At 49.4% G+C, this 27,808-nt stretch overlaps 8 protein-coding genes across 8 annotated transcripts; 4 read left to right on the top strand and 4 right to left on the bottom strand.

Moving 5' to 3' along the window:
- Positions 1 to 655: 655 nt before the first annotated feature.
- LCP9604111_4556 (uncharacterized protein) lies at positions 656 to 4,757 on the top strand (the record flags this gene model as incomplete). The annotated part of the gene is made up of 5 exons (XM_039072268.1): positions 656 to 937; positions 1,905 to 2,248; positions 2,309 to 2,564; positions 2,619 to 3,573; positions 3,637 to 4,757. 5 exons carry the CDS (start codon positions 656 to 658, stop codon positions 4,755 to 4,757), a joined length of 2,958 nt encoding a protein of 985 aa, XP_038929598.1.
- A 1,038-nt stretch (positions 4,758 to 5,795) lies between these two features.
- On the top strand, positions 5,796 to 7,521 carry LCP9604111_4557 (origin of replication complex subunit 5 family protein; the record flags this gene model as incomplete). The annotated part of the gene is made up of 3 exons (XM_039072269.1): positions 5,796 to 5,882; positions 5,957 to 6,334; positions 6,397 to 7,521. The coding sequence occupies 3 exons, from the start codon at positions 5,796 to 5,798 to the stop codon at positions 7,519 to 7,521; spliced, it is 1,590 nt and encodes a 529-aa protein (XP_038929599.1).
- A 522-nt stretch (positions 7,522 to 8,043) lies between these two features.
- LCP9604111_4558 (uncharacterized protein) lies at positions 8,044 to 10,079 on the bottom strand (the record flags this gene model as incomplete). The annotated part of the gene is made up of 10 exons (XM_039072270.1): positions 8,044 to 8,243; positions 8,314 to 8,455; positions 8,539 to 8,936; positions 8,994 to 9,088; positions 9,139 to 9,176; positions 9,237 to 9,318; positions 9,369 to 9,399; positions 9,453 to 9,714; positions 9,765 to 9,868; positions 10,049 to 10,079. The coding sequence occupies 10 exons, from the start codon at positions 10,077 to 10,079 to the stop codon at positions 8,044 to 8,046; spliced, it is 1,383 nt and encodes a 460-aa protein (XP_038929600.1).
- Positions 10,080 to 11,529: 1,450 nt separating this feature from the next.
- LCP9604111_4559 (plasma-membrane proton-efflux P-type ATPase) lies at positions 11,530 to 15,167 on the top strand (the record flags this gene model as incomplete). Its single annotated transcript, XM_039072271.1, has 4 exons — positions 11,530 to 12,594; positions 12,669 to 12,899; positions 12,952 to 15,058; positions 15,121 to 15,167. The coding sequence occupies 4 exons, from the start codon at positions 11,530 to 11,532 to the stop codon at positions 15,165 to 15,167; spliced, it is 3,450 nt and encodes a 1,149-aa protein (XP_038929601.1).
- Positions 15,168 to 16,387: 1,220 nt separating this feature from the next.
- On the bottom strand, positions 16,388 to 17,327 carry LCP9604111_4560 (uncharacterized protein; the record flags this gene model as incomplete). The annotated part of the gene is made up of 2 exons (XM_039072273.1): positions 16,388 to 16,719; positions 16,784 to 17,327. 2 exons carry the CDS (start codon positions 17,325 to 17,327, stop codon positions 16,388 to 16,390), a joined length of 876 nt encoding a protein of 291 aa, XP_038929602.1.
- Positions 17,328 to 19,278: 1,951 nt separating this feature from the next.
- LCP9604111_4561 (uncharacterized protein) lies at positions 19,279 to 20,328 on the top strand (the record flags this gene model as incomplete). The annotated part of the gene is made up of 1 exon (XM_039072274.1): positions 19,279 to 20,328. One exon carries the CDS (start codon positions 19,279 to 19,281, stop codon positions 20,326 to 20,328), a length of 1,050 nt encoding a protein of 349 aa, XP_038929603.1.
- A 254-nt stretch (positions 20,329 to 20,582) lies between these two features.
- gprI (putative cAMP receptor (Car4)) lies at positions 20,583 to 21,930 on the bottom strand (the record flags this gene model as incomplete). The annotated part of the gene is made up of 6 exons (XM_039072275.1): positions 20,583 to 20,643; positions 20,706 to 20,749; positions 20,817 to 21,231; positions 21,286 to 21,350; positions 21,402 to 21,603; positions 21,674 to 21,930. 6 exons carry the CDS (start codon positions 21,928 to 21,930, stop codon positions 20,583 to 20,585), a joined length of 1,044 nt encoding a protein of 347 aa, XP_038929604.1.
- A 1,188-nt stretch (positions 21,931 to 23,118) lies between these two features.
- On the bottom strand, positions 23,119 to 27,347 carry LCP9604111_4563 (EF hand domain protein; the record flags this gene model as incomplete). Its single annotated transcript, XM_039072276.1, has 6 exons — positions 23,119 to 23,148; positions 23,198 to 26,514; positions 26,576 to 26,761; positions 26,820 to 26,943; positions 27,011 to 27,168; positions 27,335 to 27,347. The coding sequence occupies 6 exons, from the start codon at positions 27,345 to 27,347 to the stop codon at positions 23,119 to 23,121; spliced, it is 3,828 nt and encodes a 1,275-aa protein (XP_038929605.1).
- Between the last annotated feature and the right edge of the window lie 461 nt (positions 27,348 to 27,808).

A 27,808-nucleotide genomic window follows, 5' to 3' on the forward strand; every position in this document is an offset into this window, starting at 1 on the left:
TAAAAGGATATCCCCGCTCTGATCTGGACTCCCAGCCATTTTCTCCCCCTCTTCCTCTTCTTCTCTTTTCCTCCCTTACCAAATCCCTTTTGTACAACAGTTTTGTATCTTTCGTTTGGGTCATTGTTAGGTTGTATTTCCTCACGCGACACGCTCGTTTCGCCCGCGCCTCGATCCCTCGGTGTTCGCTAAATCGGAGCGGTAAGAGGAGCTTTATCCCACCCTGCAACTCCCTGCTGATCTCCGCACCGTCAGGTACACACGATATTCCCGCTCGACATTGCCCATAGATGACTTGCGCAGCTTCAAATCGCATAGCAATTCTCCCATCAACCGGATTTGACTCCTCTCGAGGCGTTCATTGTGTGAGTTAGGCCCTTTTTGCGAGCGCAGATCTTCTCCGCCTGGTCAACCCCTCAGCCCCTCTCTCGACTTCCCCTTGCTTGAGACGCCGACGACACACACACCGCCAGCCCACCCTTCCCTACCATTCGGATATTTCCCCGGCCTCCGGAGCACGTCGCGTCACAATATCTGGGGCTGGGAGTAATTGCTTCCCCGGAGAAGCTCCCTAAAAACACCGTTTTTCGGCGTCAACAAATTCCTATATTTGCTGACCGGTGCTTGTATAGTTGAACAATTCGGCCTGTCCACGATGGCCTTCAAGCACGGGCTGAGTGAACGCCTCGACGAGCTGCGCTTCCCATCCCCACGATCCCCACCCTCGGAGGCTGCGTTCCCTGGGTACACTTCTCTTTCCCCGGGTCATTCAAACTTTGGATCGGGATTCTCGTCTCGCCCAGCTAGTGATGTTCGAGCGAACCTGCAGCGTCGGTTTACGACTGATTCGAGCAAGTTGTCGTCATGGAATTATTTGAATCCAAGCTCGGGATCTGGCTCGAGCTCTGGCTCTGGTTCGGGCCAGATGCAAGATCCTGTGGATTTATTGTCTTCGGTAAGATTGAAATTTCTTTTTGAGTTAGCCATTATCCCTATGCATTGAACTTTCGTATCGATCTCGTTTCCATTGAATGGTTGGCGATGAGTGGGGTTATGTGAATTGGTGTGCTGGTTGTTCAGCCTCTGTATGATTCTTTGAGATCAAGTTCTGTCGGCGTCTGGCATGTCACACTACCTTGCAGCTTGAAGTTGACGAGAATTCACTGCCATTCATCCCCGCGATTCATCCCTACCATTCATTCCCCGCGATTCATCTGCTGCTATTCATCATCCTTATCTCTTATCTCTTTCACTCAATTGCCCATTGTTTCCTATTCATCAGTTTCCTTTATGCGTCAGGCAAACTCGCCGAGGTGATTGATACGATTGATGCGATTGTCGCTTATTGATGGTTCAACTCCGTCCATTCTGAGCCTATTCATACTTCAAATCGAGTCTTGCTGCTAGGCTGCGATCCGGTCAGGATTGGTATAAGAACTACAGCTTCACACTTTCCCTTTTGCTTCTTCTTTTACTTCACTTCATAACTTTCGCATCTGTTCCATATCTTCGACTCCGAGAACGCTCACTGCCTGTGCTACTTTATTTGCCGTTGATTTCGCGTCACATTCACATTACTTTTTCTGATTACGTCGTGCGTTCGGTTGGTATTCCTCTTGCTTGTTCTGTGTGTCTACGGAGATATCTTTCTATGCCCTTTCAAGTGTCTTCTACGTTTTTTGTGCAATTCTGACAAGTTTTGGGCTTCCACTTTTCTCTCACTTCGTTCAAACTGATATCTTTCTCAAACCTCCTTCCCTCTTCCTCGTTCTTTTGCTTGAATACATCATTCTGGAAACCATATCTGACTTCTTCAACAGTTCGAGAAAAAAAGACAGCACATTGAGTACATGCGTGAACAGAAACGCCGTTTCGAAGAGGATATGAAAATCCTCGACCTTCAGCACGCTCGCGAGAAACTGGAGATGGACCAGCTCGCTCGGGACTTGGCACAGGCTGGCATCTCTGGTCCAGTCAGTGAGCCAACCACCCCGCCTGAGTACCGTGATACTACTGTGTCGAGCGCCTTTAGCCGCCCTGCTCGTTTCTCCACCTCGAGCGTGACCTCTTCACCCGGATTTTTCAATGCTTTTGCTGCTTCAACCTTGACTTCCCCCCCGCCTACTTCCCAACCTGCTCAGCCGTCGATTGACCGATTTGCCGGACACTCTGTGCCCGGTTCGCGCCGAAACTCCGAGAAGGACGACTTCCTTGCCGATCCTACTTCTCCCTTCCGATCAGGCCCATCGTGAGTGGAAACCCCATCTTTCGTGTTGTGGTATCCAGGGCTTAGCTAATAATTATTTAGCGCTGTTCACCGATACTCGCTGCCCTCCGGCAATCCAAATGGCCAGTCTCATCGCTCCAGCATCTCCGGTTTGAATGGATCACGCCTTGACACCTTCAACGTTCCCAAATACCTTTTCCCCAGTGAGGAGGACAAGCCTCAAAGCCATCTGAGGGAGCTCGAACGCTTGTCGACTCCTGACATCAAGAGTTACATCAAGTTGACCGAACCTGATGACAAGTTCCCAACCCTGTCCCGTCGTGGTGACTCAAACATGGTAAGTTTCTTATAATTGAACACAAAACATCCCGAATCCTAATCATTTACTTAGTTGTCGGCAAACCCTGATGCCCATGATCTCGCCAACCCTCGTTCTCCAGGCTCGGAGCATTATTCCAACCACAGTCGGCACCGGTCGTCTCACCAGAGCATGCCGCAGAATATTCACAACTTTGGGCGCCTGGAACAGCTGGGAAGCCACCATAACGAGGATCACGGCAGCTTTGTCCAAACCCCACGCCACAGTGCACGTCGTTCCATGGGAAGCCAGATGACCTTCCACGATAACCGCCATGATGAGATAGCAACCCCTGTTGCCTCGAGCCGTCCAAATGCTCTGCAGTCATCATACTCAACTAATGATCTGCCTACTATCAAGGGAAATGGAGCTGGCAAAGCAGTTACTCCCCCGAAGACTCACATTGAGCACATGCATCACCACAATACCAGTATGGGGCGCATTCCCCAGAGTGGTGTGAACAACCAGGTCAAAGCCGAGTTCGATGAGACCGACTTCTATGGTAATCAATCGAATTTGCACGCGAGCGCCCCTCCCTTCGGGCCTCAGATCAATACGGCTCCATCTACCCACCACGTTCCTAGTTCGGTTGCTCAAATGGGATTGCCATTCCAAGTGCCTGCGGTTCCTGCCTTCAATTATGGAATGCAGGGCTATGTCGGCCAAGCAACCCCGATCAACGGTCATATGCAAAACTTCGGAGGAGCTTCCGCCTACAACAATGCCTACCCCAACTATGGTCCTGGGTTCCGCTTTAATGAACCTGCAGCCCGAGGCACCATGGCTCAGCGTCGCCAAGAGAATGATGCGACCCAGCTCACTCGTTTCGGCAATTACCCCTTGGAGCATTACAAGGGTGAGTTGTACAGCCTGTGCAAGGACCAGCATGGTTGCCGATACTTGCAGCGCAAGTTGGAGGAGCGTAACCCGGAGCACGTGGAGCTGATTTTCAGTGAGACTTACATGCATGTCATTGAGCTCATGACCGGTATGAAACATTTACCCCTTGCACCCTAACCCATTGTCATTACTAACCTTCATCCTCGAACAGATCCATTTGGCAATTATCTTTGCCAGAAATTGCTGGAATACTCCAACGATGAACAACGCACTGCTTTGATTGACAATGCTGCCCCTGAGTTGGTTAAGATTGCCCTGAATCAGCATGGTACTCGTGCACTGCAGAAGATGATTGAATTTATCTCGACCCCGCAGCAGACTCAGACAGTTATCAATGCATTGCAGTATCATGTCGTTGATCTGGTGCAGGATCTGAATGGTAACCACGTTATTCAGAAATGCCTCAACCGCCTCACTCCCGAGGATGCCGAGTTCATTTACGAAGCTGTCGGAGGCAATTGTGTAGTTGTCGGTACTCATCGCCATGGATGTTGTGTTCTTCAGCGTTGCATTGACCATGCTTCGGGGCATCAAAAGGCTCGTCTGATTTCGCAGATTACCTCACACTCGTTCGCTTTGGTCCAGGATCCTTTCGGAAATTATGTTGTGCAATACATTCTGGATCTTGCGGAGCCTAGCTTCACCAACCCGTTGTGTGCTACCTTCGGAGGCAACATTCCTCAGCTGTCAAAGCAAAAGTTTAGCTCCAATGTGATTGAGAAATGCCTCCGGACTGCTGATAACTACATGAAGCGCGAGATGATTGATGAATTCTTAATGGGCAATGAGCTCGAGAAGATGCTGCGTGATTCATTTGCGAACTATGTTGTCCAGACTGCCATGGACTTCTGTGACCTCGACACCCGCAACCGCATTGTGGAGGCTGTTCGTCCTATTCTTCCATCTATCCGTCAAACTCCTCATGGTCGGCGTATTGCTGGCAAGATTATGGCCGCGGATACCAACAGCCGCAGCAATGGTAGCAGTGCTACTACCAGCGGCCAGGTCACCCCCAATGAGTTGAGCAGCAGCGCACAGATCCCCAAGGCCTTGCTGCAGAAGCCCTTCGCATACCACCAAGGTGGTACCCAGAGTACTCAGTCTTCGAGCTCATCCGGCGGATACAGCAACCAGCCCTACGTACCTCAATCCTCCCAGAGCTCTGTCTCTAACACTCCTTCTGGACAAAGTGACACCTCGTCTGTTTACACTGCGCCCACTCCTCAGCTGTCCGCAAAGGCTGGATCGCAGCAAGTCCAGAACTACTTCTGATTGGGTCTGGGATACCCACATCAGTGCTTGTCTTTCACAACCCCAGTGTACTCATAGTGAGACGATGCGACGAAACATTTCTTTTTTTTCTCTTCACGATTTTACGGTTACTTTTTACACTGTCATCGAACTGGGCCTACATCAACTGCACATGCCATGATCATTTATCCCATGATTTACCACACTTGCGTTTTACTGCATACACCTTCGAAGCAATGTGCCATGATCATTGCATTTGGCCATGTTGCATACTGCATTTTCATGAAGCGACCCGTGCATGATGCAGAGCTCGTTGGAACTATGTTCCTCTGCTCCCTGTGTTTCGCAACATCTTGTATTTCTTGTTTTCCATTCCCCCCTTTATTTTCCCAGTTGCCTTTCATACCTAGGTCTTGAGGATATCTGGCAATAGTTGGATCGTTCATCGGAACAATCTGGTACTCCATTGCCTTAATTTGAGGACTGGTTCGTTTGGCTTGGGTTGTCTTTCTTCTTTTTTTTCCTTTTTCGCTTCCACATTGTGATTTTCAACTCTTATTTTTTTACCCATTCATCGTTGTACTTTTGCGCTTTGCTCTTTTCGAACTGCGTTTTGTGTCGTGCCCATCCTTCACATTGGTTCATTGTCGCATACAAGCTGAGCCGAGCATGGATATTACAATGAGTATGGAGCCTTTGTTCATTGATGACCTTGGTTGTTTTCCGGCCAGCTTATTGCTTCCTCAGATTGATGATACTGCCATTTGGTACTCGGACCAGATATTCGTCATGCATGATCCTGCACACAGTTTTTGCATGTATTTTAGCAATGGAAAGCTGAATTAAGTTTTCATACAATTTTCTCAATATCCAACTCTAGTAGATTTCTATTTCTTTGTCTTCGTAGTTCATTAAGTTTCCGAGGTTGTCAACTCTGCAGCGCGACGCGTGATCACGTGCGTACCAACCGAGCTGCACTTCGGAGCTTTAGCAGGATACCACACCTTGCTTTTGACACCAAGTCAGCCTACAAGGTCCAAACCATTTACTGGGCCTCTCATGCTACCAAAAGAGGTTGCCAGCTCATTGAGCACACAATGGCCATGTCGCAATGTCCAGATGCGGCAGCTAGCCAGTCTGTTGAATGTGAGTTTACTATGCATTCCTTCCATTCGCCAATCACCCTCGGAGAAAGTGACTGACCCTCAATATTTGAATAGCCTCACGTTCCTAGCCCTCCAACCTTGGTTGTCCATGGTATTTCTGCGACCTGCAAATCGACTATCCTCCGGGCCGTCCTTGCTACCCTCGAAGTGCCACACGCCATTGTCAGAAGTTCGGAATGTATTACGGGACGGCATCTCCTGACGAAAATACTATGGAATACACTGGAGGCACTGGGCCAGAAGGAAGAATGGGAGACCTCCGGCAAAGGAAGATGCGAGCACGTCAGTGGCCTTGCAGTCTTACTTGAGGAGTGCCTGGCAGCGAGGCCCGTTCAAACGCTAGGCAAATTCGTGCTGGTGCTGGATGAGATTGACAGGCAAAGAGAGGCACCGCATACTTTGCTCTCGGCGCTGGCGCGGCTAGGCGATATCGTGAGTCGCCGCTTTGGACGACTTTTGCAAGTGTAAAATGTTGCTAACCCGATAATTTGTAGATTCCATCTCTTTGTGTTGTTCTGGTCCTCAGCTCGACCCCACGGCCATTATTCCTCCAAAGTGCGGCTGTTCCGCACGTCAGCTTCCCTCCCTATACCCGCAAGGAGGCTATCCACATTATTCTCAGTTCGGACGCGCCGGTCGTGGATGGGTTGCCCGATGAAACCTCCTCGCGGGTATACCCGTACTTTGTATCTACAGTCTACGACTCATTGGTGGGACCAACAGCAGGCTCTATACCGGATTTCCGGTCCATATGTGAAAGATTGTGGCCTCGGTTTGTTGCGCCTGTAGTGAATGGCGAAACACCCCCGGGCGGGAACAGTGAGTGGGATTTCTCGCGGTTGCTTGTCAAAAACAGAGTCATCTTTCGACATCAGGGCGAGTCTGCGCTGGTGCACCACATTGTTCCCGATGAGACTCCTGCTGGCGAGAAACGGACCACGCTGGCAAAAACCGCTATGCCTTCGGCCCTCCCTTCTCTGCCATATTTCTCGACCTTGATCCTCACATCCGCATATCTGGCCTCGCACACGCCTCAACGACTAGATACAATCTTCTTCTCTAAATTCTCCTCTTCATCCCTTTCAGCCCGGAACAAGCGTGCCCACCACCGTCGACGTTTGAAAGTCCTCTCCCAAGCCCAGGCCGAAGAGAGACAAGCCGCAAACGATGACCCTTCAACCCCCAACAAGAAAGGAAAGCGAACTAAAACTCGCATTACAAAATCAACACTATCATCCGCCTTTGCGACCTCCTCGGCCACCACATCAGCTGTCGGCGGTGGCGCAGGCATCGCCGGCCCGTCCACCATCCTTACAGCCCGTTCTTTCCCCCTAGAACGTCTCCTGGCCATCTACCATGCGATCGACCCAAACCCCCCAGCAACACCACTTCGAGTTTCAGCCGTTGCAGACCGTATCTACGCCGAACTGGCAACCCTGCGACGCCTGCGGCTCGTTGTCCCCGCTGCTAGCCACAATGCCATGGCGACTAGTAGTGGGAATACCACTGCCGATGCGGGAGATAAGTGGTGTGTCAACGTCTCTGGCGACTGGGTCGGTGAGCTGGCTAAGGGTATTGGTGTCGAGGTTGGTGAGTGGTTGGCTGGCGGTCTGGACTGATTCGTTTTTTCTTTGAGATGAAGGAGTTGGTCTTTGTACTGGTGCTTTGTTCTTGCATTTATCAACGGGAGTTCTTGGCTTGTTGGCCCTGCATTGCATACTGGTTTTAATTATGGTTAGGTCAATTATACCCATGTCATCGTTCTACTTGATCATTGCCTATCCGTATGCCAGTAAAATGCTTGCTTATCTCTTAGTTGTGGAGTTGCGTGTTGCTGCAAGGCCATGTTCATCGAGTTCTCCCTCGAATGGCTAATTCCTACGGTGTGCGCAGGGGTATAGATTCGGAAGATATCTTGGAGATTCGACGTCGCTAATCCTCCAGTGTACCTAACAATCTATGCTCGCATGCAAAAATTAATCATCATACAGCACAAATCCAATACCTGCATTCGAACTCCAACAAGGAATAACAAAGTAGCTGAAAACCCAATCGCCAAGAAACGCCAAAGACTATGCGTAAGGTAAGATCCTTATAGCAGAGAAGATGGATGAACAAAAAAAAATCCAACGCCATACCACCTACCAAGTCCACTGCTCAACCACATCATCAGTGCCAACCAACAAACTCGGTCCATGCGGGCCCCGCCACTCCGGGGTATCATTCCCATACTCGAATCGCACACAGCTAGGTGGTGAGGAATATTGATGCCCTGTGAGAGGCGATGAGACCTGCAGTCCGGTTTGGAGAGAGAATAGCTGGATTTTGCAGTCCTGGGATGCTAAAGTGAAATGTATGTTAGCATTAGACGAACTAAAATCGGGATATTCTGATTTTTGAGGGGAGCATACGACTAGCCAGAAGACCGAGCTCGGTGCTCAGATCGAAGGTTGGGAACGGTAGTGAAGAGAATTCGGGGAAAGTTAGGTAGGGCTTTGAGGAATCATGACGTTCAAGCATTTTTGGCGCGAAGCGGAGGTCGTACATTCGTAGCTGAGGTGAATGTCAGTTAAAACCAGCCCGGACGTCGTATCGGATAGAAAAGAGAAGAAGAAGGCGTAGACAGCGTCACATACCGAGCTAGGTCCCGCCGCCACGAGCCGGTACTCGTCCATCTGCTTCATTTCCATCACAGCATCGTTGTGTCGGAGACGTGTGGCACTGCCACCACTGCGCATGTCGTGGAGGAAGATGTTAGAGTTTTTCTGTCCCGCCGCAATCACGTCCTGCGACATCCATTCCACGGCATGCACGCTGCGTTGGCTGCTGTGCTTGGGGGGTGCTCTGGTGCGTGTGGGAAGTATATTGCCCTTAAATGGTTTCTTCGAGAGGGTCCAATGGCTACTGGTACCCTCTAGGGTGTGTAGCCCTTCTGAAGTTCCTATGGCAAAGTAGGCGCTTGATCCTGCGGGCTGGGCCGCGGAGCACCAGAAGGACATCGGGTAGTGGGGTCTGATCCGAATCGGGTGAGAGACTGGAAGGTCTTGGGTAAGCACGGTGTCTAGGGATAGAGATACATATGGAGTCGTACATGTTGGCCAGCGGTAGTTGCCGCCTTCGTCGGGCTCTGGGAGGAGATGGGCCGAAAGGAAGCAGTCACCTTGCGGTCCTTCGTTCATTGTTGCACTAGAGTTGTTAGCAGTGAGTATATCTAACAGCCTTGTATGGAGACGTACAGTAGGTATCCTGAGTGGCTCAAAGACATCGATCCTAACTAGAATGGGGTGTTAATGTGCCTTCAATGGAACGAAGTGCTGGGATCGAATGTGCTCACCGAATACGGCTCCCTGAATAGCACCCGTTCCATGGTGTGATCATAGCTCCACTGTGACTCGTCAATGTCAGGAAAACAGACCCTACTCGCTGGTTAGTGGTAATTGACATTCGCCAGCGCTCATCAACTTACGACACAGACGATTCATATCCGCGAGCCGAGCCTTGTCGCGCGTGTTAGTCACGTTTCGAGATCATAAAAGCCAGTGAAACTCACCGGCAATCAATGTCCCAGAACGTGGGTTGCGCAAGACATATCGGATACTGTACGAGCTAGGCCATGGCTCGAAACGATGGAGTTCTCCACGATGTAGTTGGCTGGCCTGAATGCGAGCCTGCTGTTCTTGTCTCGCACGGGAGGAAGATTCAATGGCTCCAATCTCTCTTTGGAGGTTGACCAAGGGATGTCTCAACGATGGCGCTTTTCGGATCATCTCTTTATTCTCACGTTGTCTGAACCGTGTTTTGTTTTCATGTGTCTGCGATTGATTAGCGAATCTGATGAAATACATAGATCCCTGCTACTGACCGCTAGCTCAGACCGCTTTCGCTTCACGGATTGCTGCGAGTATTGTGCATTTGGGGGTGCAACATGGTTGGCTTGAATCTTGAAGTACTTCTTCTTCTCCGGGTCTGTGATACTCGGTCAGTGTGTGTAGAAGGGTAGTTGATCACTGCGTGTATAAAACAGTGGCATGGCTAGACAGTTCGATACAGCCCGTATGTGTCGCTGGAAGTCAACAGCCCGCGCCTTTACGTACTGTCCTCGCGCACCTCGGCAGAAGGAAAGAAGCGCAGCAAAACACGACGTACCATAATAGAAACCAGGGATTTCACGAGTCATAGTTGCTGATAATGTGCGATGTCGAGAAGGTAGATATCAGGGAATGCACGAAGAGGGAAAGTGACCCAGCTATGTTCAAGTTATCAAGATAGTCATGAGCCTTCCACTTTCGAGTGTCTAGCACAAACGAACAACCATAGTGGATTCGACCCCAACAAAGCTAAGCATGAATATAAACAAACACAAGTCTATCTGATTAACCATATGAGATGTGGAAGATCTTGAATCGATTTACATGAACAGGCAGTTATATCAGACTTGAATTTGAAGACCCGTGAGTGACGTGAGATTATGTAATACATCATATTTGTGCCTCAGGCCGCAGTTCTGATAGCTGCCCTAAACGGCAGTACACTTGAACTGAACTGAAACATCTTTTGTTCTTGTTTTTGTATTTGCTTCTGCTTTTGTTGTGCTTTCATTTTGAATTTGCCCTAATTTATCTAACAAGATTCACATTGATTAACTCCAAGTTCTGATTTCCCACATTTAATACACATATGCCAATCAATTGAATGGTCGCGCTTTCCAATTGAATCGGATATTGCGAAGAGTCAATACATTCACCACCCGAATTGCACTCAATACCATTGACTGAATGTCAACTGAGAGCAACACAGTATAATTGAATATTTGAAGACACCTTGTTATTTTTGCTTATCTTTGTCCCGGTGAGGCTTGACAGGCAAGGCGAAGTTGGTAATGACTCCCAAAGTTTCACCAGCCGAACAATTGATGTCATCGTGAATATAATTTCTGTCACTTCTTGGACAGATTCCTTTCCAGGACCAGGGTGCCGCATGATTCATTGTCACGCCGTAGCCTGCCACTCATTGTCAGGTTCCGATAAGCCAGTATACCTTCTTCAAGCGTATGGCCGGTCAGTATCCTGAATCCCATTGCCGTAGTTTCGAAGAATTTCTATAGATAGAATGAAGAGGCAATTTCTGACAGTATTTGCTCATTCTCCATAGGCCGATAATGACGCTGCATGTCGGAAAAAGCCCTGGCAGGCGGAGGCAGGCGTTTGTAATGGGCCATGTGTCCTCGATAGTAGTTGGCGCCTAGTCATCAAGGGTCGTTCCTTCGATATAAAACCCACGATGCCGAGGCTCGGCGTTTCCAATATTTTCTCCTACAACACTTGCAACCCTTTTTCTTTCTTCTTCACCTTTTATCACCATATCTCTTGAAGCCATAGCATCAATCCCTTCTTCTAGGTATGTATCTTCCTGGATTATTGTTCTTTCATCCGTTGAGAGCTGGGCGTGCTTATCTGAAGAGCAAAATCTTTCCCCTGTGACTTCCCGTTCATGTTTCATGCAATTTGCTGTATCAGAGTCAGTGATGTATCAGACCAAACCTCTTGCACAAACCTTTGAATTGAATTTGTCTGTTTTTGTTTGATAGTTTGCTGATTCCTTTCAGATCTTACTACCGTTTCGCCATCATGGCCAGACCCAAGGTTGACCCGATGGATCAGCGGAACGCACCTCTCAGGAGTCATCCGCCCGGACCTCCCTTTCCTGAAGCCAGGGACGAGCATGGTTCTCGTATTGTTTTTATTCCGCCGTGTGGAACTTTCTCTGAGAGCGACCAACGGGGCCGTTCCCAGGAACAGAACCAGGAGCATAACCAATCTCACAGTCCTTTCAAGCGACGAGACCATTCTGAACTGCCTCCCATTCAGACCAGTCTCCTGGCAGGGGTGGTTTCAGATTCCTCGACTCGCCCTTCAGGTAATTCGAATTCAGGCCCTAGTGGAGAGCAGCCTTTCCTGTCCAAGCTCCTCGACAAATCTCCATTCCATCCGAACAAGACCACCACTTCCGGAGAGGAAAATAAAGGCCATATTCAGTCGAAGCACGATGGTTCCCAAGAATCCAAGGATGAAGAGGAATATTACAAGTTTCGTGCCAGCTTGAGCAACAGCTTGGAGGACACTTCTCCTATTGAACAGCAAGACGAAAGTGGACAGAGCGACAGCTTGCTATCCGAGAAGAAAGATCAGGTTAGACTGTTCCGTTCCAGTCTACTTGCTGGTGCCAAGGCCCAGGAAGATCGACGCCGTTCCAAGCGCACTCCGACATCCCCTGACCATCCTCAAATTGGTCCTAATGCGGTTTCCGAATCTGAAACGCATGCTTCCATCGTTAGCGAGAGCAAAGACTGCGTCATTGGCGTTAAAGAGAACGACGACTTTTCTCTCCCGGAGACATTGAAACCTATGACCTCTTTCCAGGAAGAGAGCGAAGAATCTCTGGATTGCCTCATTGATGAACTGGAGGCCGAAGATGGCAATGAACCTGACGATGATGCAACCACTCTCCGAGCTGGGGAAATTCGCCCATTCCCTCCTTCCCTGCTGGAAACCAAGGTCGACGAGGGCCTCAACGACGCAGAGGTGACCGTTCGGCGCAAGAAGTATGGCTGGAATCGCATGAAGGAGCAGAAACGGAACCATTTCCTCAAATTCATCTCCTTCTTCAATGGCCCAGTCCAGTGGGTCATGGAGGTAAGCAAGATCATCATTGACCACTATAGCGTAGTTGGAAAAAATATATGCTCACACTGTTTTCTCAATTACAGGTTACCATTCTTCTAGCTGGCGGCCTGCAAGATTGGATAGATTTCGGAATCATTTGTGCCCTGCTCATACTAAATGCCGCGGTCGGATTTGCCCAGGAATACCAAGCGGGGAACATTGTCGAGAGCCTCAAGGTAACTCTTGCCCTGAGATCTCTGGTCGTTCGTAACGGTTGCATCGTGGAGATAAATGCCGAAGACCTCGTTCTTGGTGATATCATTCACGTGGAAGATGTGAGTTCATGAGGAAATAGGAAAAAAAGACTCAGGCTAATATCCCATTCAGGGCACCATCATCCCGGCAGATGGCAGACTGGTATGCGACAAGGCCTATATTCAGGTTGATCAGTCTGGAATCACGGGGGAATCTCTCGCTGTGGATAAACACAAAGGTGACCCTGTCTTTTCTTCTTCGGTAGTCAAACGCGGGGCTGGAATCATGGTTGTGACGGCCACTGGTGATCACACCTTTGTCGGAAATGCAGCGGTCCTGGTTAACAAGGCTGGCAATAACGATGGCCACTTTACTCGGGTACTGCGCGAAATGGCCCGTGTTCTTCTGATTCTGGTGCTTCTCACCCTGCTGGTTGTGTGGATCAGCAGTTATTATCGCTCAAATCCGATTGTCCAGATACTTGAGTTCACGGTCGCAATCACCGTGATCGGAGTCCCCGTCGGTCTTCCCGTGGTTGTCACCACGACAATGGCCGTTGGTGCGTCTTACCTGGCCAAGCATCAGGCTATTGTGCAAAAGCTCTCAGCTATCGAGTCATTGGCTGGAGTGGAGATCCTCTGTTCAGACAAAACGGGAACACTCACTCGTAACAGATTGAAATTGGGAGTTCCATATGTAACCCCCGGAATGAGTGCGGAAGAGCTTATGCTGACTGCGTGTCTTGCGGCAACTCGGAAAAAGGGCGGCGTCGATGCCATCGACAAGGTATTCCTCAAAGGTCTTCGCCACTACCCGTGGGCCAAATCTCAGATCGCCTCGTACAAGACTCTTGACTTTTCTCCATTTGATCCGGTGTCAAAGAAGGTCACTGCCTATGTGCAAGCTCTGGATGGTGAGAAGGTCCTTTGTGTCAAGGGTGCTCCTATGACCATCCTGAGAACAGTGGAGAAGGAAACCACATTGTGCGAGCCGTTCTTCAAGGAATATGAGGATAAGGTCACCGAGTTTGCTAGTCGAGGATTTCGTGCACTCGGAGTTGCCCGCAAGCGTCAAGGACGGCCATGGGAGATTCTGGGAATCATGCCATGCCTGGATCCCCCACGCCATGACACTGCTAAGACACTTGCCGAAGCTCAAGAACTGGGACTCTCTGTCAAGATGCTCACTGGGGATGCGGTGGCCATTGCACGTGAAACGGCACGTAGACTCGGTCTCGGAACCAACATTTACAATGCCGAACGACTTGGTGTCACTGGCGCCGGCTCCATGTCCGGCTCGGAAGTGAATGACTTTGTTGAGGCCGCTGACGGCTTCGCAGAAGTCTACCCCCAGCACAAGTACAGTGTAGTTGAGATTCTCCAGCGACGCGGCTATCTGGTGGCGATGACTGGCGATGGTGTGAACGATGCTGCTTCGTTGAAAAAGGCGGACACGGGAATTGCGGTAGAGGGCGCGTCGGATGCGGCCCGCTCCGCTGCTGACATTGTCTTCTTGGCACCCGGTCTGTCCGCAATCATCGAGGCGATCAAGATCGCTCGGCAGATCTTCCACCGCATGTACTCATATGTGGTGTTCCGGATCGCCCTGTCCATTCACTTGGAGATCTTCCTCGGGCTCTGGATGGTGATCAAGAATGAGACCCTCGACCTCCGCCTGATTGTTCTTCTCGCTATCTTTGCCGACATTGCGACCTTGGCCATTGCATATGACAACGCTACTTATTCGCAGTCCCCTGTCAAATGGAACCAGCCAAGGCTCTGGGGTGAGTCAATTGTCCTGGGCTTCATTCTCGCAGTCGGTACCTGGGTGACTCTGGGCACTATTCTGTTGCAAGGCGAGGACGGCGGTGTTATCGAAGGCTGGGGTTCACGAGATGAGGTCTTGTTCCTGGAGATTGCTCTGACTCAGAGCTGGTTGATTATGATAACTCGCATCAGTGGATCTAAATCGAGATCGTTCTGGGCAAACTGCCCATCATTTTACCTTATCGTCGCCGTGGGTGCTGTCGATCTGACCGCAACCTTGATGGCCGCATATGGTGCCTTCGGTCAAGCCACATCCTGGTTGACCGTCCTCCGTGTGTGGATTCTCTCCTCTGGTGTGACATGTGTAAACACACTGGCTTACATCTTGATGCATAACTCGCAAAGGTTCGACAACCTTATGCATGGGAAAAGTCCTCGAAAGAAGTACGGAGAGCGCTCGTGGGAAGACTTCGGTAAGTTCGCACAGACTCAATGTCTCCTCGCAGAATTTTAACGGGAAACTAACCAATCATAGGCCTTAACATGCAGCGAATGGCCAAACAACATGAGAAGACCACTTAGTGGTGGCTCGTAACCCCGCATACTGCAATTGATGATGGTGATGAAATAATGATATGATGAATGGGGAGATGCCTCTAATCGATGCATTTTAATGATTTTATTAAATCAAGGAGGACAGAAGAATGGAAGGGGACAAAGTCTTGTTTCTCATGAGGCGGCCATGCCCAAGGGGTTGAGGCCTGCACGTTCTATTATTATCTGGACGCTGAACTGTGATTAACAGACCCTAATTTTTACCTGATTATCTTGACTCATTGCCTGCTATTGTATATTGCTAAACCTTTTGATACAGTATCAATTTTGGATTGATTATTGTCACAATACCTTGAAGCCTTGACGGAATTGGCTGACATTTATTTTGGAGAAACCGCATCGCTGCGGCCTTACGAGGCAGTTTGACAATCCTGTATAGTTGCTGGTTTCATTGTCTTCTCACATACGATGAGTCAAGCATGCAATCCAAACCATATGACTTCACTGACTACTACAGCTGAGATAGTATTACCTGTTTACCGCTAGGCACATTATGCATATACCCATGAATGGAAATACGGCCTAAGCACCCCGGAGCTTAGGCTGGATAGCGACCAAGCGGCTTAAAGAACCAAGGTTTTAGGATTGAAACCTTTCCTCAAACCTTCCAACATTTTCCCTGACAACCCTGCTAAGCTGGATGTGTATATGCAGCCTTCCAAGCTCGCTATGACTGGTGATAACGTGATTCAACGAGAATATGGAGAAGTCATAAATCACCAAACATACTAAAAGTGGATATTCGTTTGAAATAACATTGAAACCAATCGGCTTTGATGTCTTTTGCCGCAAAAGTCTACGGTTCTGTTCAAAATATGTTAAGAACCTGGCAGTTTGGTCTAGACCATGATATGTTCCCTCCCGTCTACATTGGAAGTAGGGCTATTTGATGGTGTCACTAGCTAGAAATCATCCGTCTACATAACTACATAAAATGACATAATAGTTGATTATCACCCTTGATATCTGGATTGTATAAGCTTACAAGTTTAGCTTACTCTTTGACATGCTCTTTGGACTGAATTTGAATAAATTACACAAAACAAGACCAAGGCTCTGATGTCTCACTTTGGAAAAAGTACTTGTACATTGTTCGTGTCCTAAAAAGCCCCTACATACAATGGCACCGATGTGCCTTCAACAGTGGCCGAACTAGAATTGCGCCCCCCACCGTAATCCACCCGAAATCATTTACCGAGCAGTTCTGCCTCGGTGTCGGCCTCTTTCTGAAATCGCTTTTGTCGGCGGTACATCCGCCAGAAGACAAGGCTGCCATGGATCTGGGCTGCGGAGAATGCCAGATGCAGGACCGGCGTGACAACCTTGAAGGCAAGTCGCCACCGGTCCCACGTGCTTCCAAACAACCACATCGTCACAACCGTCTCGGTGAGTGTCCCCACTGCGGTTGAGAAGCAGGAGATGAGGAAGATCCTGCTCAGGAGCTGGTGCCGTCTTGGGAAGACCCGGTAGAGGATGATGGCGAAGTGGGGGAATAGCTCGAACACGGCGTCGAATGCGCCTAAGCCCGAATCTTGTTAGAATTTTTTTCGTTTCGCCTCTAGAACAGAGCCTCATAAACTCACCCCAGACGGTACAGAGGACGAACTCGATATACGTGTCGGGTTCACGTAAAGGTCGCAGACTGATGGCTATGGCCGCTTGGCCAATGAAGATTGTCCCAACGTGGTGCATCACGGCCACGGGTGACAACTTCACACGGTAGATCAGCTCGAAAATGTAGATCCCAATCAAGATTTGGGCGACCACAATCAGCATATCACCCAGTGTCACTACTGAGCCTTTGACAAAGGGCGTATTGAATGACGGCCCTTTGCAGAAAGCAACACTGATGAACGGATATGCGGCGACTACCAAGATAATGACCTTTGTGACTCCAGCAATGTGGTGATTCACAAAGCCACGACGGTTCAGCTCGCTCATCTCTGTGTAGATCGAGCCGTACAGACGGCGGATAAGAAATCCCTCGAGGACATAAAAACGAACGAGGAAGAAGATGACCAGTACAAGAGAAATGATCAAGGCTGAAAATGGTGCCAAATCGGAGATTGGCCCTAGTTGTTTTGTACCCAGGGGGATTGGGTGAGGGTGTCTTTTGGAAAGGTCCATTGTCGCAGCGAATGGACAAGAAACGAAACGAAACGAAGTGACAGGAAGTAATAAAGCAAAATGATGCAAGAAAACAAAGAATGAAAATCAAAGCTTGTAATACGCGTTATTCGCAACACGCGTTGGACACCTGTTGACTGTGAAATCGGAAAGGTTGAGGAGAATTGGGGAAGGAGTCGTAACAAAGACCGGACGTAGGGCAACAACCTCAGCCCCCGTGGCTGTAGACAGCAAACCCCGCATATCCCCGTAGAAATTGATCTGCCTGTACTAAACCACCCCGATCTATAAATAATTCGCTGACCCTATAGTATATTCAGCCCCACAGAACATACGAAGTTACACCGGGCTCACTGTTTCTGCCTTGGAAATGGGGTTTTCTTGTCTTACATTGAAATAAGCTTTTACATATAGATGGTATATGGTATATGAGCTAGTAGATAAACGAGAGAACCCGAGTCTCTAGTCTTAGACAAGCAGATTGGTATACAGATCCAAACCTCGAAAGGAAAGATTAAGCCCGAAGCCAAGCTTTGCATGAACCGCGGCAAAAGCTTAAGTAGTGGGTACCGCAGGTACTCTGCATGCTGATTGGCTGTGGTATTCTCCCTTAAGGGTCATTCCCCTTACTAGGATCGGTTACTACACCCTGTTTAGGCAACAAGATAAATAACAAGGCGGTCTGCCCAATAGAGCGTGGATATACTATATACATGGACCGTGAATAGTGGAGATTGCGGGAATTAGGGAATTAGGTTGCCTAGAAAGTTTCAAACTTCGGAAACTTTCCGGGGAAAAGTCAATTGGGAATTGTATCTAAAAGACTGACTTCATGAACACAATACAAGGCGCAGCTACCTACTTAGATGTATATGACTTTTAACTTGGTAAATATAATGAACAGAGCTGATAGGCAAAGACTAGGAAATCAATAGACCTTAAGAATCCCTCTGGGAAATCCACCAATGGCTAGCTTGAATAGCAATGGCCAGCGCAATGCTCGCAAATCTGTCAAGACATAAGCGTCGGAGAAACATATTTCTCCATTCGTAGGAATTCCTCGTTTACGAGGTCCATTGTGTTCCCGAAATCCAGTCGTAATATAGAAAGACTGTATACTGCACTTTCAGAATACTACCTGGAAACATAACCAATGAGAAGGTTATGGTATACTTAGTCGCCCGGCCCTTGCTGAGTAGGAAAGCTGGGGCCCTGGGCGTCAAACTTTGCGCTTTAATTAGTGCCACTGCTTCTGCTGCAGAATAGATTGGAAGGGAACAATGGCCGTGCTACCTCGGCCACGTGTTATGTTGTTTCAACGCTAACCCAAATTCGATCGCCGGAGGAACAATCATCCGAAAGGGAGTAATATTTGCTTTGTAGTCATTTCTAATGACTTTTTTGATATCACTTTGCCTAGTAAAGTCTGTTCATTTAGAGCAAAGATCATCAATCCACGCATTTGTCACTTTGCTTTTATTACCAGAAGTAGACTGCCGCAGAAAGCCACATTCAATGGCTCGAGACCTTAGAAGCTTCAAATGTTACCATAGGATCGTACCAAGTGCTATTTAATACCGGTGCTCTTTGCAGCTTGGCAACTGTATGCCGGAACGGGATACATTGTTCCTGCGACCCAAGCCAACATCCAATGAATGGTAGTTTCAATTGGGCAGTGACTGTCCAATTTGAGGATGATGGTGAATGGATCATGCGGTCACCTAGATCTGACTATGGTCAATTCCCGAGTGAATTGAGCGGACGGCTTCTTGCGAGTGAGGCTTCAACACTGAAGTACCTTGGAAAGGTTACGGATATTCCCATTCCGGAAGTTTATTCATATAGGTAAGAGCATATAGCAGGAGATATCGACTCATTCACTAAACTCAAATAGTGCATATACCGACTATTTGATCGGCATTTCCTATATCTTAATGAGTAAGGCACAAGGATGGCCGCTTCAAAATGTCTGAATGATAATTTCGAGTTAAGGGAATGCATGTCCCGGGGTCATATTCTCCACGAACGGTACTCTTTAGACGAAGTTCCTCGTGGTCCTTTTGCAACAGAGTCTGAGTTCTACAACAGTCTGATAACTGCCGTGTTACATCATGCAGAGCCCCTCCATCTTACGCCGCACTGTTTCGTTGCCCCAATACCTTCCCGCGAGGACTACGAGAACGATACCGCCCATCAGGATGCCTGTGATCTTTGGAACGGCTTTGTGGCCATTGGAGACAAGATTGATTCCGCGGAGAATCGGTTGGATTACATCATTGTGGGAGATTCCCTCAAAGACATCATGGCCCAACGCACAACTAGCTACTTGACACACTCTTTACCGGATCCATTTCCTCTGCATCACCCTGATTCAAGTGCCGGCGATATTTTTGTGGATGATTTCAATATTACGTCAATAATCGACTGGTCATTTTGTTCTTCCGTCCCACTGGCGATCCTATTGGCTCCTCCTGGGCTCCCCCAATCCCGATATGCACTTGGCAAGGACCTTATCAAGGTCTTTCGGGAGGGGTATAAGGAGACGTCCCGCCTAAAGTGTCATATAGAAAGGCAGTCGTTTCTTTCTTCCGACGCGCTCGCTATTCTAGAGGACAGCGAGTTTTCCTGGTCTCTTATTAGACTTCTTACGTTTGAATCGACCGACGATTTGCGTCTTTTCCGTACCCTCTGGAATACAGTTCACACTCCTGACTGTGACCTTGAGTCTTTTATCATCACACAGAGACACTTGCCCCATTATGTGCGACTGTACGAAAAGATGCAAGTAGAAGACAGGCCTATTGCTGAAATTCGCAAATGGCAAAAGGATTATTCTAGGAATACCATAGATTTGACAGTAGCACGCAATCTCACGGTGGTTTCCAATTGGGGTGTTTGCTATAGACCGCATTTGAATCGTTTTCGAAGTGCGAAGATGTTCATCGCGGACCCGAAACTATGGGCATGGGTCTCGAAGGCCAAAGAGCAGCGCGCTTTATGATCAGACTCAAGGGGATACAGTAAGTGCGTTCTGGGCCATCTAACTAACCACAACTAGGTCAGATTTCTCTTCCAGAGAGATTGCTATATACTTCATTTATGTGAAAGCTGTCTGACTTTTGTATACATCAAGTTCCGGATTTGCTGTCATCATGGCTTAGCTGTAGTGGTATATATGTAACCGTGGTAGGCAATGGATCAGATAAAATGAGTTATACATTATCACAGAATTCTATTTACAAAATAGCAAGGGTATCATTTGAACATGCAGAACGATGGCATCATGAGATCCATGTCACCCACGAAGATTTCTATTCTATAATATCGTAAAGTCAGCAGCTACTCAACTGAGGTGGAGATAGAAAAAGACAATCTTACCTGTCTAAGAGCCATCCTCCTCTCCGAAGCTCGTCGCTTCCACCCTTTCATACCGATAGTGATGAAAATAACACCATTCCAAAAGCCACGCAGGGACCCCAACGTACTCACGGAGAGCAGAAGCGAGTAAGATCCATGCTCATGATGCGCGAATTCCGCGATACGGTTGATGGTCGGTGCAATCCACGTTGCTAGCATCGCTAGGAAGAAAAGCGATGGCATGATCACATACTGCCTCAGCGACACACGTCTCTGTTTCGGGGTTTGATAAGTAGTCGAGGCGTTTCTGGATGGAGGCGGACGCTGGAACGTATTTTGTTCCGTGATATCGCTTGTTATGGTAGATTCTGGGGTCAACCCAGTTTTTCTCCGGGAATTCGCATCCGCGCTTGTCGTGATGCTGCTAGCGGAGTTGTTAGAGGTCAGAGCGATGTGATCGTCCTCGCTCAATTTGAACTCGTCGCGCACTCTGGTTATCTCGATACCGATGAGAGAGTACAGTATTAGGACGATTACTATTATCAGCCTGTTGTGGAACTATTAGAAGAGTGCTTGGGCGGGCGAATGGAAGTATGCGTACCATACGGGTGCATAGTAGAAGATTATGCGCAGGATCATCCAACTGCGAGCTACTGAGCACCAGATCTATAGAAGTTTTCAGCCTCAATGTTTAGCTTCAAGTCGATTGGTACTCACGGTTTCGTCGCCATATATAGGACCTTTCTCATGACCGCGGATGAAGAGAAAGACAAAGGCAGGTATGAAGGAGAGAGCAGTGATAACACTAATGTATTTGACTTCGAGCTTGCGCAAAGACAGAGTATCAAAATGATAGAAGACAACCAAGTATGTATCCAAGGCCATTGCGAATGTCCAGAGCACGTCGGCTACTGGAAACCTATATTTTTGGGGTTAGAATGTCTTTGCGAACCAAATTGCCTCGACAAATCTCTGTCAATGCCACATACATCTGCAGCGCGAAGCCTTGGAATTGGCATAGCGACGAAGTATCCCCAGCTGCAGGTCCACTAGTGGATATCATGGTGGCGACAGAGTCGAACAGATTATAAAAGGCATTGAAAAATATTATACGATGAATAGGGCTCCGGAAGTGTCGCGAGAGAGCAAAGGCGCCGATTATTGTGAATGAGCCCAGAATAGAGAGCACTGAAGAGATTCGCCCTGCAATGGCAATCCGGTTGAGCTCCTCGGGAGTGTACGACATCGCTCAGACCATAACAAGATCAACAGTCACAAGAATTGCCAACATGGCATCTATTTGAATTTGATTGAAATGAACAAGAAGACATAGAGTTTGTAATATCACGTTGTGCCGATGAGTATTCTTTGTCCGGGATGGCGTGCTTTTACGTATTCAAGACTCGACAGAACGAATTGCATTTGATGTCAAAACGCTAACAATGACGGAGTGCGGAGTACACAAAGCCTATATATACCGAAATGGCGCTATTTCGAGAGCTTTGGGTTCTAAATAGCCTCATTACTCTTGATAATGGCGATGAAGCTGTGTGTCCAGATCAAGGTGGTGGGCTCAGGCCATGTAGTTCCAGCCAATCATGGTCCACTCTACAGGGATCAAGCAGCTTATGCGCTATATAAACAAACCAATTGCTAACAGGTTCCTGGATTTAGACAAACAACGCCATGACCGCGAGTCGAGGCCATTTGCCCCTTGGTATCTCGCAGGTCGGACAATAGAGACAGCCCTAAGAATGTAGTAGCTGTGCCTGTCTACCATTTGGGGATCGTAGTCTTACCAGTGTCAGGGCAGATGCCGATCTGTGTGACTGCTTCCCCTTTTCGTTCCGATCGGGATCTCGTGGGACCCACAGGAATGGCCGGACGCTTTCGATCGGACCCGACCCGACCCTGCACGGCCCAGCGAGACAAGGTATGTAATGTGAAAGGAGAAAGACCCTTCTAAGTACGGAGTAGGTTATCTTGTCTAAGTATTCGTGCTACATCTGGTTTATTTTGAAACAGATAAGGAGAAAGTTCGGAGACAAAGAGTTGGTATTGTCGCTAGGAAAGAACATGTTTCAGCTACGCCAAGAAAAATCAAATATTTAACTCGATTATGGATTATTATAAACTACACTACACAGGCAAAACAAACAAAACACACCCAAATCCTTGGTTCCGAGCAAGTGGCATTGCGCAAGAAGCCGGTTCCATAGGATACCAATGTGGGAGCAACATGAGCAAAGGAAATGAAAGGGAATGAGAGGGAACGATATACACAGCGCCGGACGAACGGAGGGAAACATCGATGCAAAGGAAGCGATGGATTGGCCATCAGGTCCATGGCTTCCATCAAGGAATGAGAGACACAGGCGCAAACGCAAAGGAATATGTAGGAGATATGTGCAGTGGGAAAGGGAGGGTGTCATAATCAAGTCCTCGAAGTCAAATGGTCGGCGGCCTAGTCTTTAGTTAGTATGATGTAAAACAGAATGTGGAAGGCAATTTACCTTGTCAAGGTTATAGTCATACTTCTCCAAGGCATCCAAGGACTCATCCCGTGTGAAGCCCATGCCGGTCAGCCGCTGAAGGATCAGGTCATCGCCAGTGTCGTTGTTCAGAGCCCATCCGGGCTGCTTGGATTTCGCATCGTTCGCGTCTTCGCCGATATCAGGCTTGGCGTTGTCAAGAGGCGCAAAGAGAGTGTCCCATTCATGCAGCGCAGCCGGCTTGGGTTCTCCCCCGTTGGGCGATCCGACCGGCGGGGCGGCGGATGCATGGATATTGTTGTCGAAAGCAAAGAACTGAGACGAGCTGGATTGGGCATCGGCACCGGAGACAGCTTGCTGCTTCTGGGACGGGGAGTCGAAAGAGAAATCAAAGTCAGTTGTGTTTTTGGCCTCCTGACCCTGTGGCTCGTCGTCGTCATCGTCATCCGCTTCGATCGCGGGCGCAAGATTCATTCCCGCAAATGCTGCCTCAAAGTCCGGTCCTCCCACCTTCGCTCCACCGGGTGGGATAGCAGCATCCGAGACAGAATCACGGTTGGTCTCATTGCTTACAACTGGCGCACCCGTGGTGTGCTCCACTGAATGAGGCGCATCCGGTGCCACAGTCGGATCGCCGCGCTCGGGCAATAGGCCATTGAATTGAGGAGGAAGATGAACGTTATCTTCTTTAGCTGTCTCGTACTCTGGAGGGCTCTGCAGCACCCCAGGAGATGGGGGTTTGTTTGACGTTCCCGGGACAGGGAAAGCAGCCAGCTGAGCGGCGTCAATAGAATCCTGTTGGGTCTCCTTTTGGACATTTGGTGCGGGAGGCGTGAAATTATCTTCGAATCCAAAAGCACCCTCGTCATCAGAGCTCTCATCTTCGTCATCGTCATGGTGTAGCTCTTGAATCGGGGGGAATTCGGATGGACGTGCTGATGCAGCTCCATTTGGCTGCTCGGCTCCAGGTACAGGCTTCATAGAAGCAAACGCCTCCTCGAAGTCGTTATCTTGCTGGGATTCAGACCGTTTGTGTGCCTTGCTGCCGAACAGTTCGTCAAAGCTTAGGTCCTTGCCGTCTTCGACCTGGCTCTCATTGGCGACAGGAGTTGCTGCAGATTGGGGCTGCTGAACGGTTTTGGATGGCTCGGGGAACCTAACTGAGAGGTCTTGTCCTTCCTCCTCAAACGGGGACCGTGCCGGGGTGCCTTCAAAAGTTGAGGTTGGTGCACGCGTGTAGTCGCTAGATTCTGGCCCGGATGTAGGTCCATAATCACTGCTAGCCGCCTGGGAAGGCGTAGCGATTCCAGAGGTTTCAGCGCCGCCGAATCGACTCGCAGGAGGCGAGACCATAGTAGACGACGTCACAGACTGATTATCGTTGAACTGCAGGAAGTTTGGGGTCAGTTGTCGGGACTGACTCGCAGGCGGTGGCTCAGAGAAGGCCCCAGAAGGAAATGCACCAGGCAAAGAGCCAGGGGGAGGAGAGACTGATGGGGTCGTAACAGCAGAGGTAATAGGAGATGTGACTGCAACCTGTGGCGACTCGGAGCGGAACGAAGTGGGTGGTGGTCCGGCAGCAGGGAAAGCTGCGAATGGCTGTCCGAAGAGGCTGTCAAATGCCTTTTGCTGATCATTTGACACATCGGGGGACCGTGCCTGTTCACTCGAGCTACCAGTTCGACGGAAAAACGGGTTGGTGTTTTGGCTTGTCGTAGAGGCAGCAGGGCTTACAACATCGGCCACACTGCCGGCTGGTGTTGCAGACTCTTGGGAATACTGTGGGGTCTCATTGGCCAGGCTGTCAATTTCACCCTGGAGCTTGTCCCGTTCGCCTTCGACGGTAGCTAATTGCTTTTTGTTAATGGCAACAAGACCCTTCTGTTGGCGCGCAGAAGATCGCGCCTTCTCCAGTGCCGGCTTGAGCTGGGCAACTTCAGCATTGGCCTGGCGGATCTTCTCCTTCAGGCTGGAATTCTCCTGCTCATCGCTAGCCAAGGCTGTCGAAACTTGCGTGTATTGGTTTTGCAAATCCTGGCGGCTGCCATCCAGCAAGGCATATTGCTGCTGCAGTTTCTGCGTCTCTGCCTTGGATGACTTGAGGCGCTCCTCGAGTGCTTTGAAATTGGTAACCTCTTGCTCGTACATTGACCGTGCTTGCGCAAGACGTGCCTCGAAGTCACGCTTCTGCTGCGAGGTTTGTGTAATGCTTTGTTCAGCAAAGGTCCTCTTCTCCTGCACAGTGTGCATTTCCTTGGCCAGAGAACCTATTTGGTTGGACAAGTTCGCCAGCTCAGTAGTCTCATTGGTCAACTTGTTTGATTCTTCGGGGTCATTGTCACCGAGGAGATCATCCGATGGAGGCGGGGGTGAGCGAACTGCTCTCGGGGTTGCCGCCGATGCACCGGTGATCTGTGGCTGCAAGCTCTGGCCAAATGTAGAGGTTGGAATAAAAGGCTTGAAGGTTTGCGATGCTGTCTGAGGGGATGCCCTAGAGGAAGGCGAGCCTGGAGTCTGGAAAGCACTATTGGAGCCTCCGGTAGACTGTGGCATCTGAGGCTGGGCGAATGGCGGCGCGGGCGAATCGAGGCCGAACAAATCATCAGCAGCTGTCCGCACAACGGGGGCGGGAGCCGGGGGAGGTGTGGGGGCTGCCATTGGTGCGGGCACTTGGCGGCGCATATTGGGCGGAATGAGCGCGGGCGGGACCACCTGTGGCAGCGGCTCCTTGCCGCTACGCTGCAATCTCACCAAGTACATAGCCACGGCAAATTCTTCCCGGCTCAGCTGGCCGTCTGCGTCGATATCTGCAAGGTCCCAAATTTGGGCAAGCGTCTCTTCAGGAAGCTGGGCCTTCATGAAGAAAGATACAGCTTGGTCTCCAGTAATAAGTCCCAACTTGGCTGTGTCAACAGTCTCGAATATGCTATCAAACTGGGCCTTCTCTTGTGGGGTAATCAACCAGTCACCACCGGTGACCTGGGCGGAAAGAGAGCCTACAAAGGGGGAGCGATTGGCTTGGTTCATAGGGCTTGTAGTTCGCTGAGGGCCAGTAAATTGCTGGGGAATGGCCGGGATGGGGGGCACATCGGGTCTCGCCCCAAAAGACACCCGTGCAGGAGGTCCCCTGCGAGCTGCCGCATCGTACAGACCAGGCGGGAGGGTCGCAGGGATACCGCGCAGGGCGCCAGATTTATATGATGTCAGTAGATGCATGGCAATGGTAAACTCAGTGGCATCCAAGGCACCTCGCTGCTTAGTGTCAGACAAAAACCAGATGCGACCCAGAACCTCATTTGGGAGCCGAGCGCGTTCGAAGATCTGTTTTGCAATTTCGCCTATAGATCAAACAGCGAACTTGTGAGATTGGCACCTTATCTGCAGGGAAGAGCTACATACCTGAGATCATCCCGTTCTTGACGTCCGACTTCTCGAACAGCGAGACGAATTTATTGGCATCATCAGGCTGAAGGGGTGGAACACGAATAGGTCCATTGGCTCCAGGTGGAGGGCTTTTGGTTCCGGATTCCGGGACGCTTGCCGTTGTGTCGACCACAATTCCGTCAAAACGAGGCAGAGGGCCAGCTATGAATAGGTGCGCGATCAGCATGGATTCCACTTCTCTGAAGGGAACATCACTCACATTGCAGAGCCAACTCGTCCGAAGGTGCACGGCCAGCTTGGGCATGTCCAATTAACCGCAGAACAATCCCGAAGCCAGATGGGGTCAGGAGGCCCCTGTTCTCTTTATCGGCAATTTGCCAAATCTACAAGACCACTCATTAGCTATCCCTCTCACTATTGCGATCTAACACCCATATTCTATCCACATACCAGGCCGAGAGTATCCGGGGATAGGTGAGTCTTCTCAAAGAATGGAACGGCGATTTCACCGGTAATGACCCCGAGATTGGTGGTATCGGCAGCCTGGAAAAGCTGGAAGAATACGCGCTTTTCCTCTGGAGTGAGGTGAAGATTCGGGTGTCGCTGTGCTAAAAGATTGTGTTCCGTCAGCTCCGCTAGATCGCGCATATAGAGTGCGAGTGCAAGAAGGGGAGGGGTGGTGATGACGGAGGTCGGCGGGCGTTTCCCTTGAGTGCGCCGAAGCTCTCTCACGATTCGTATTGGCTCTAGCAAGGAATATTAAGTATTACTTACCGGTATCAGCCATTGCAGTGTCCTAGGAGGAGCTTAACTCCCCGCCTTCTAATGAGTTCACAATCGTTGGGTGCCTTGGTGGACAAGTTGGAGACACGGGATGCTGTCAGCCTAGTCTGAACTCGCAACAAGCATGGGCGGAGCGCAGTATTTGACAGGGACGGCAAGGGCACGAGATATAGGTAAATCTCGAGCTCCAAGGAGGAAATAAACTTCAAGAGGAATGGGGATTGAAAGTGGCTGGAATCGATGTCGTAGGGAAACGTTCCTGTGGCTCTCAAGGCGGTCAGTCGGTCTAGCGCCCATCCTAACACGTTGTCTCGCCCTGAAAGGGGGATAATTCTAACTTGGTACAAAGGATAATTGAAAGATGTTTATGAATATTCAAGTCTGCCAGATGATAGAATGGTTCTTGCACATGTTGATCCGAGGATATTGGTTGTTACTGTGGTAGTTTCTGAATCTCAATTGCCT

The sequence above is a fragment of the Penicillium roqueforti genome (assembly GCF_015533775.1).
Source record: "Penicillium roqueforti strain LCP96 04111 chromosome Unknown scaffold_09, whole genome shotgun sequence".
Taxonomy (NCBI): domain Eukaryota; kingdom Fungi; phylum Ascomycota; class Eurotiomycetes; order Eurotiales; family Aspergillaceae; genus Penicillium; species Penicillium roqueforti.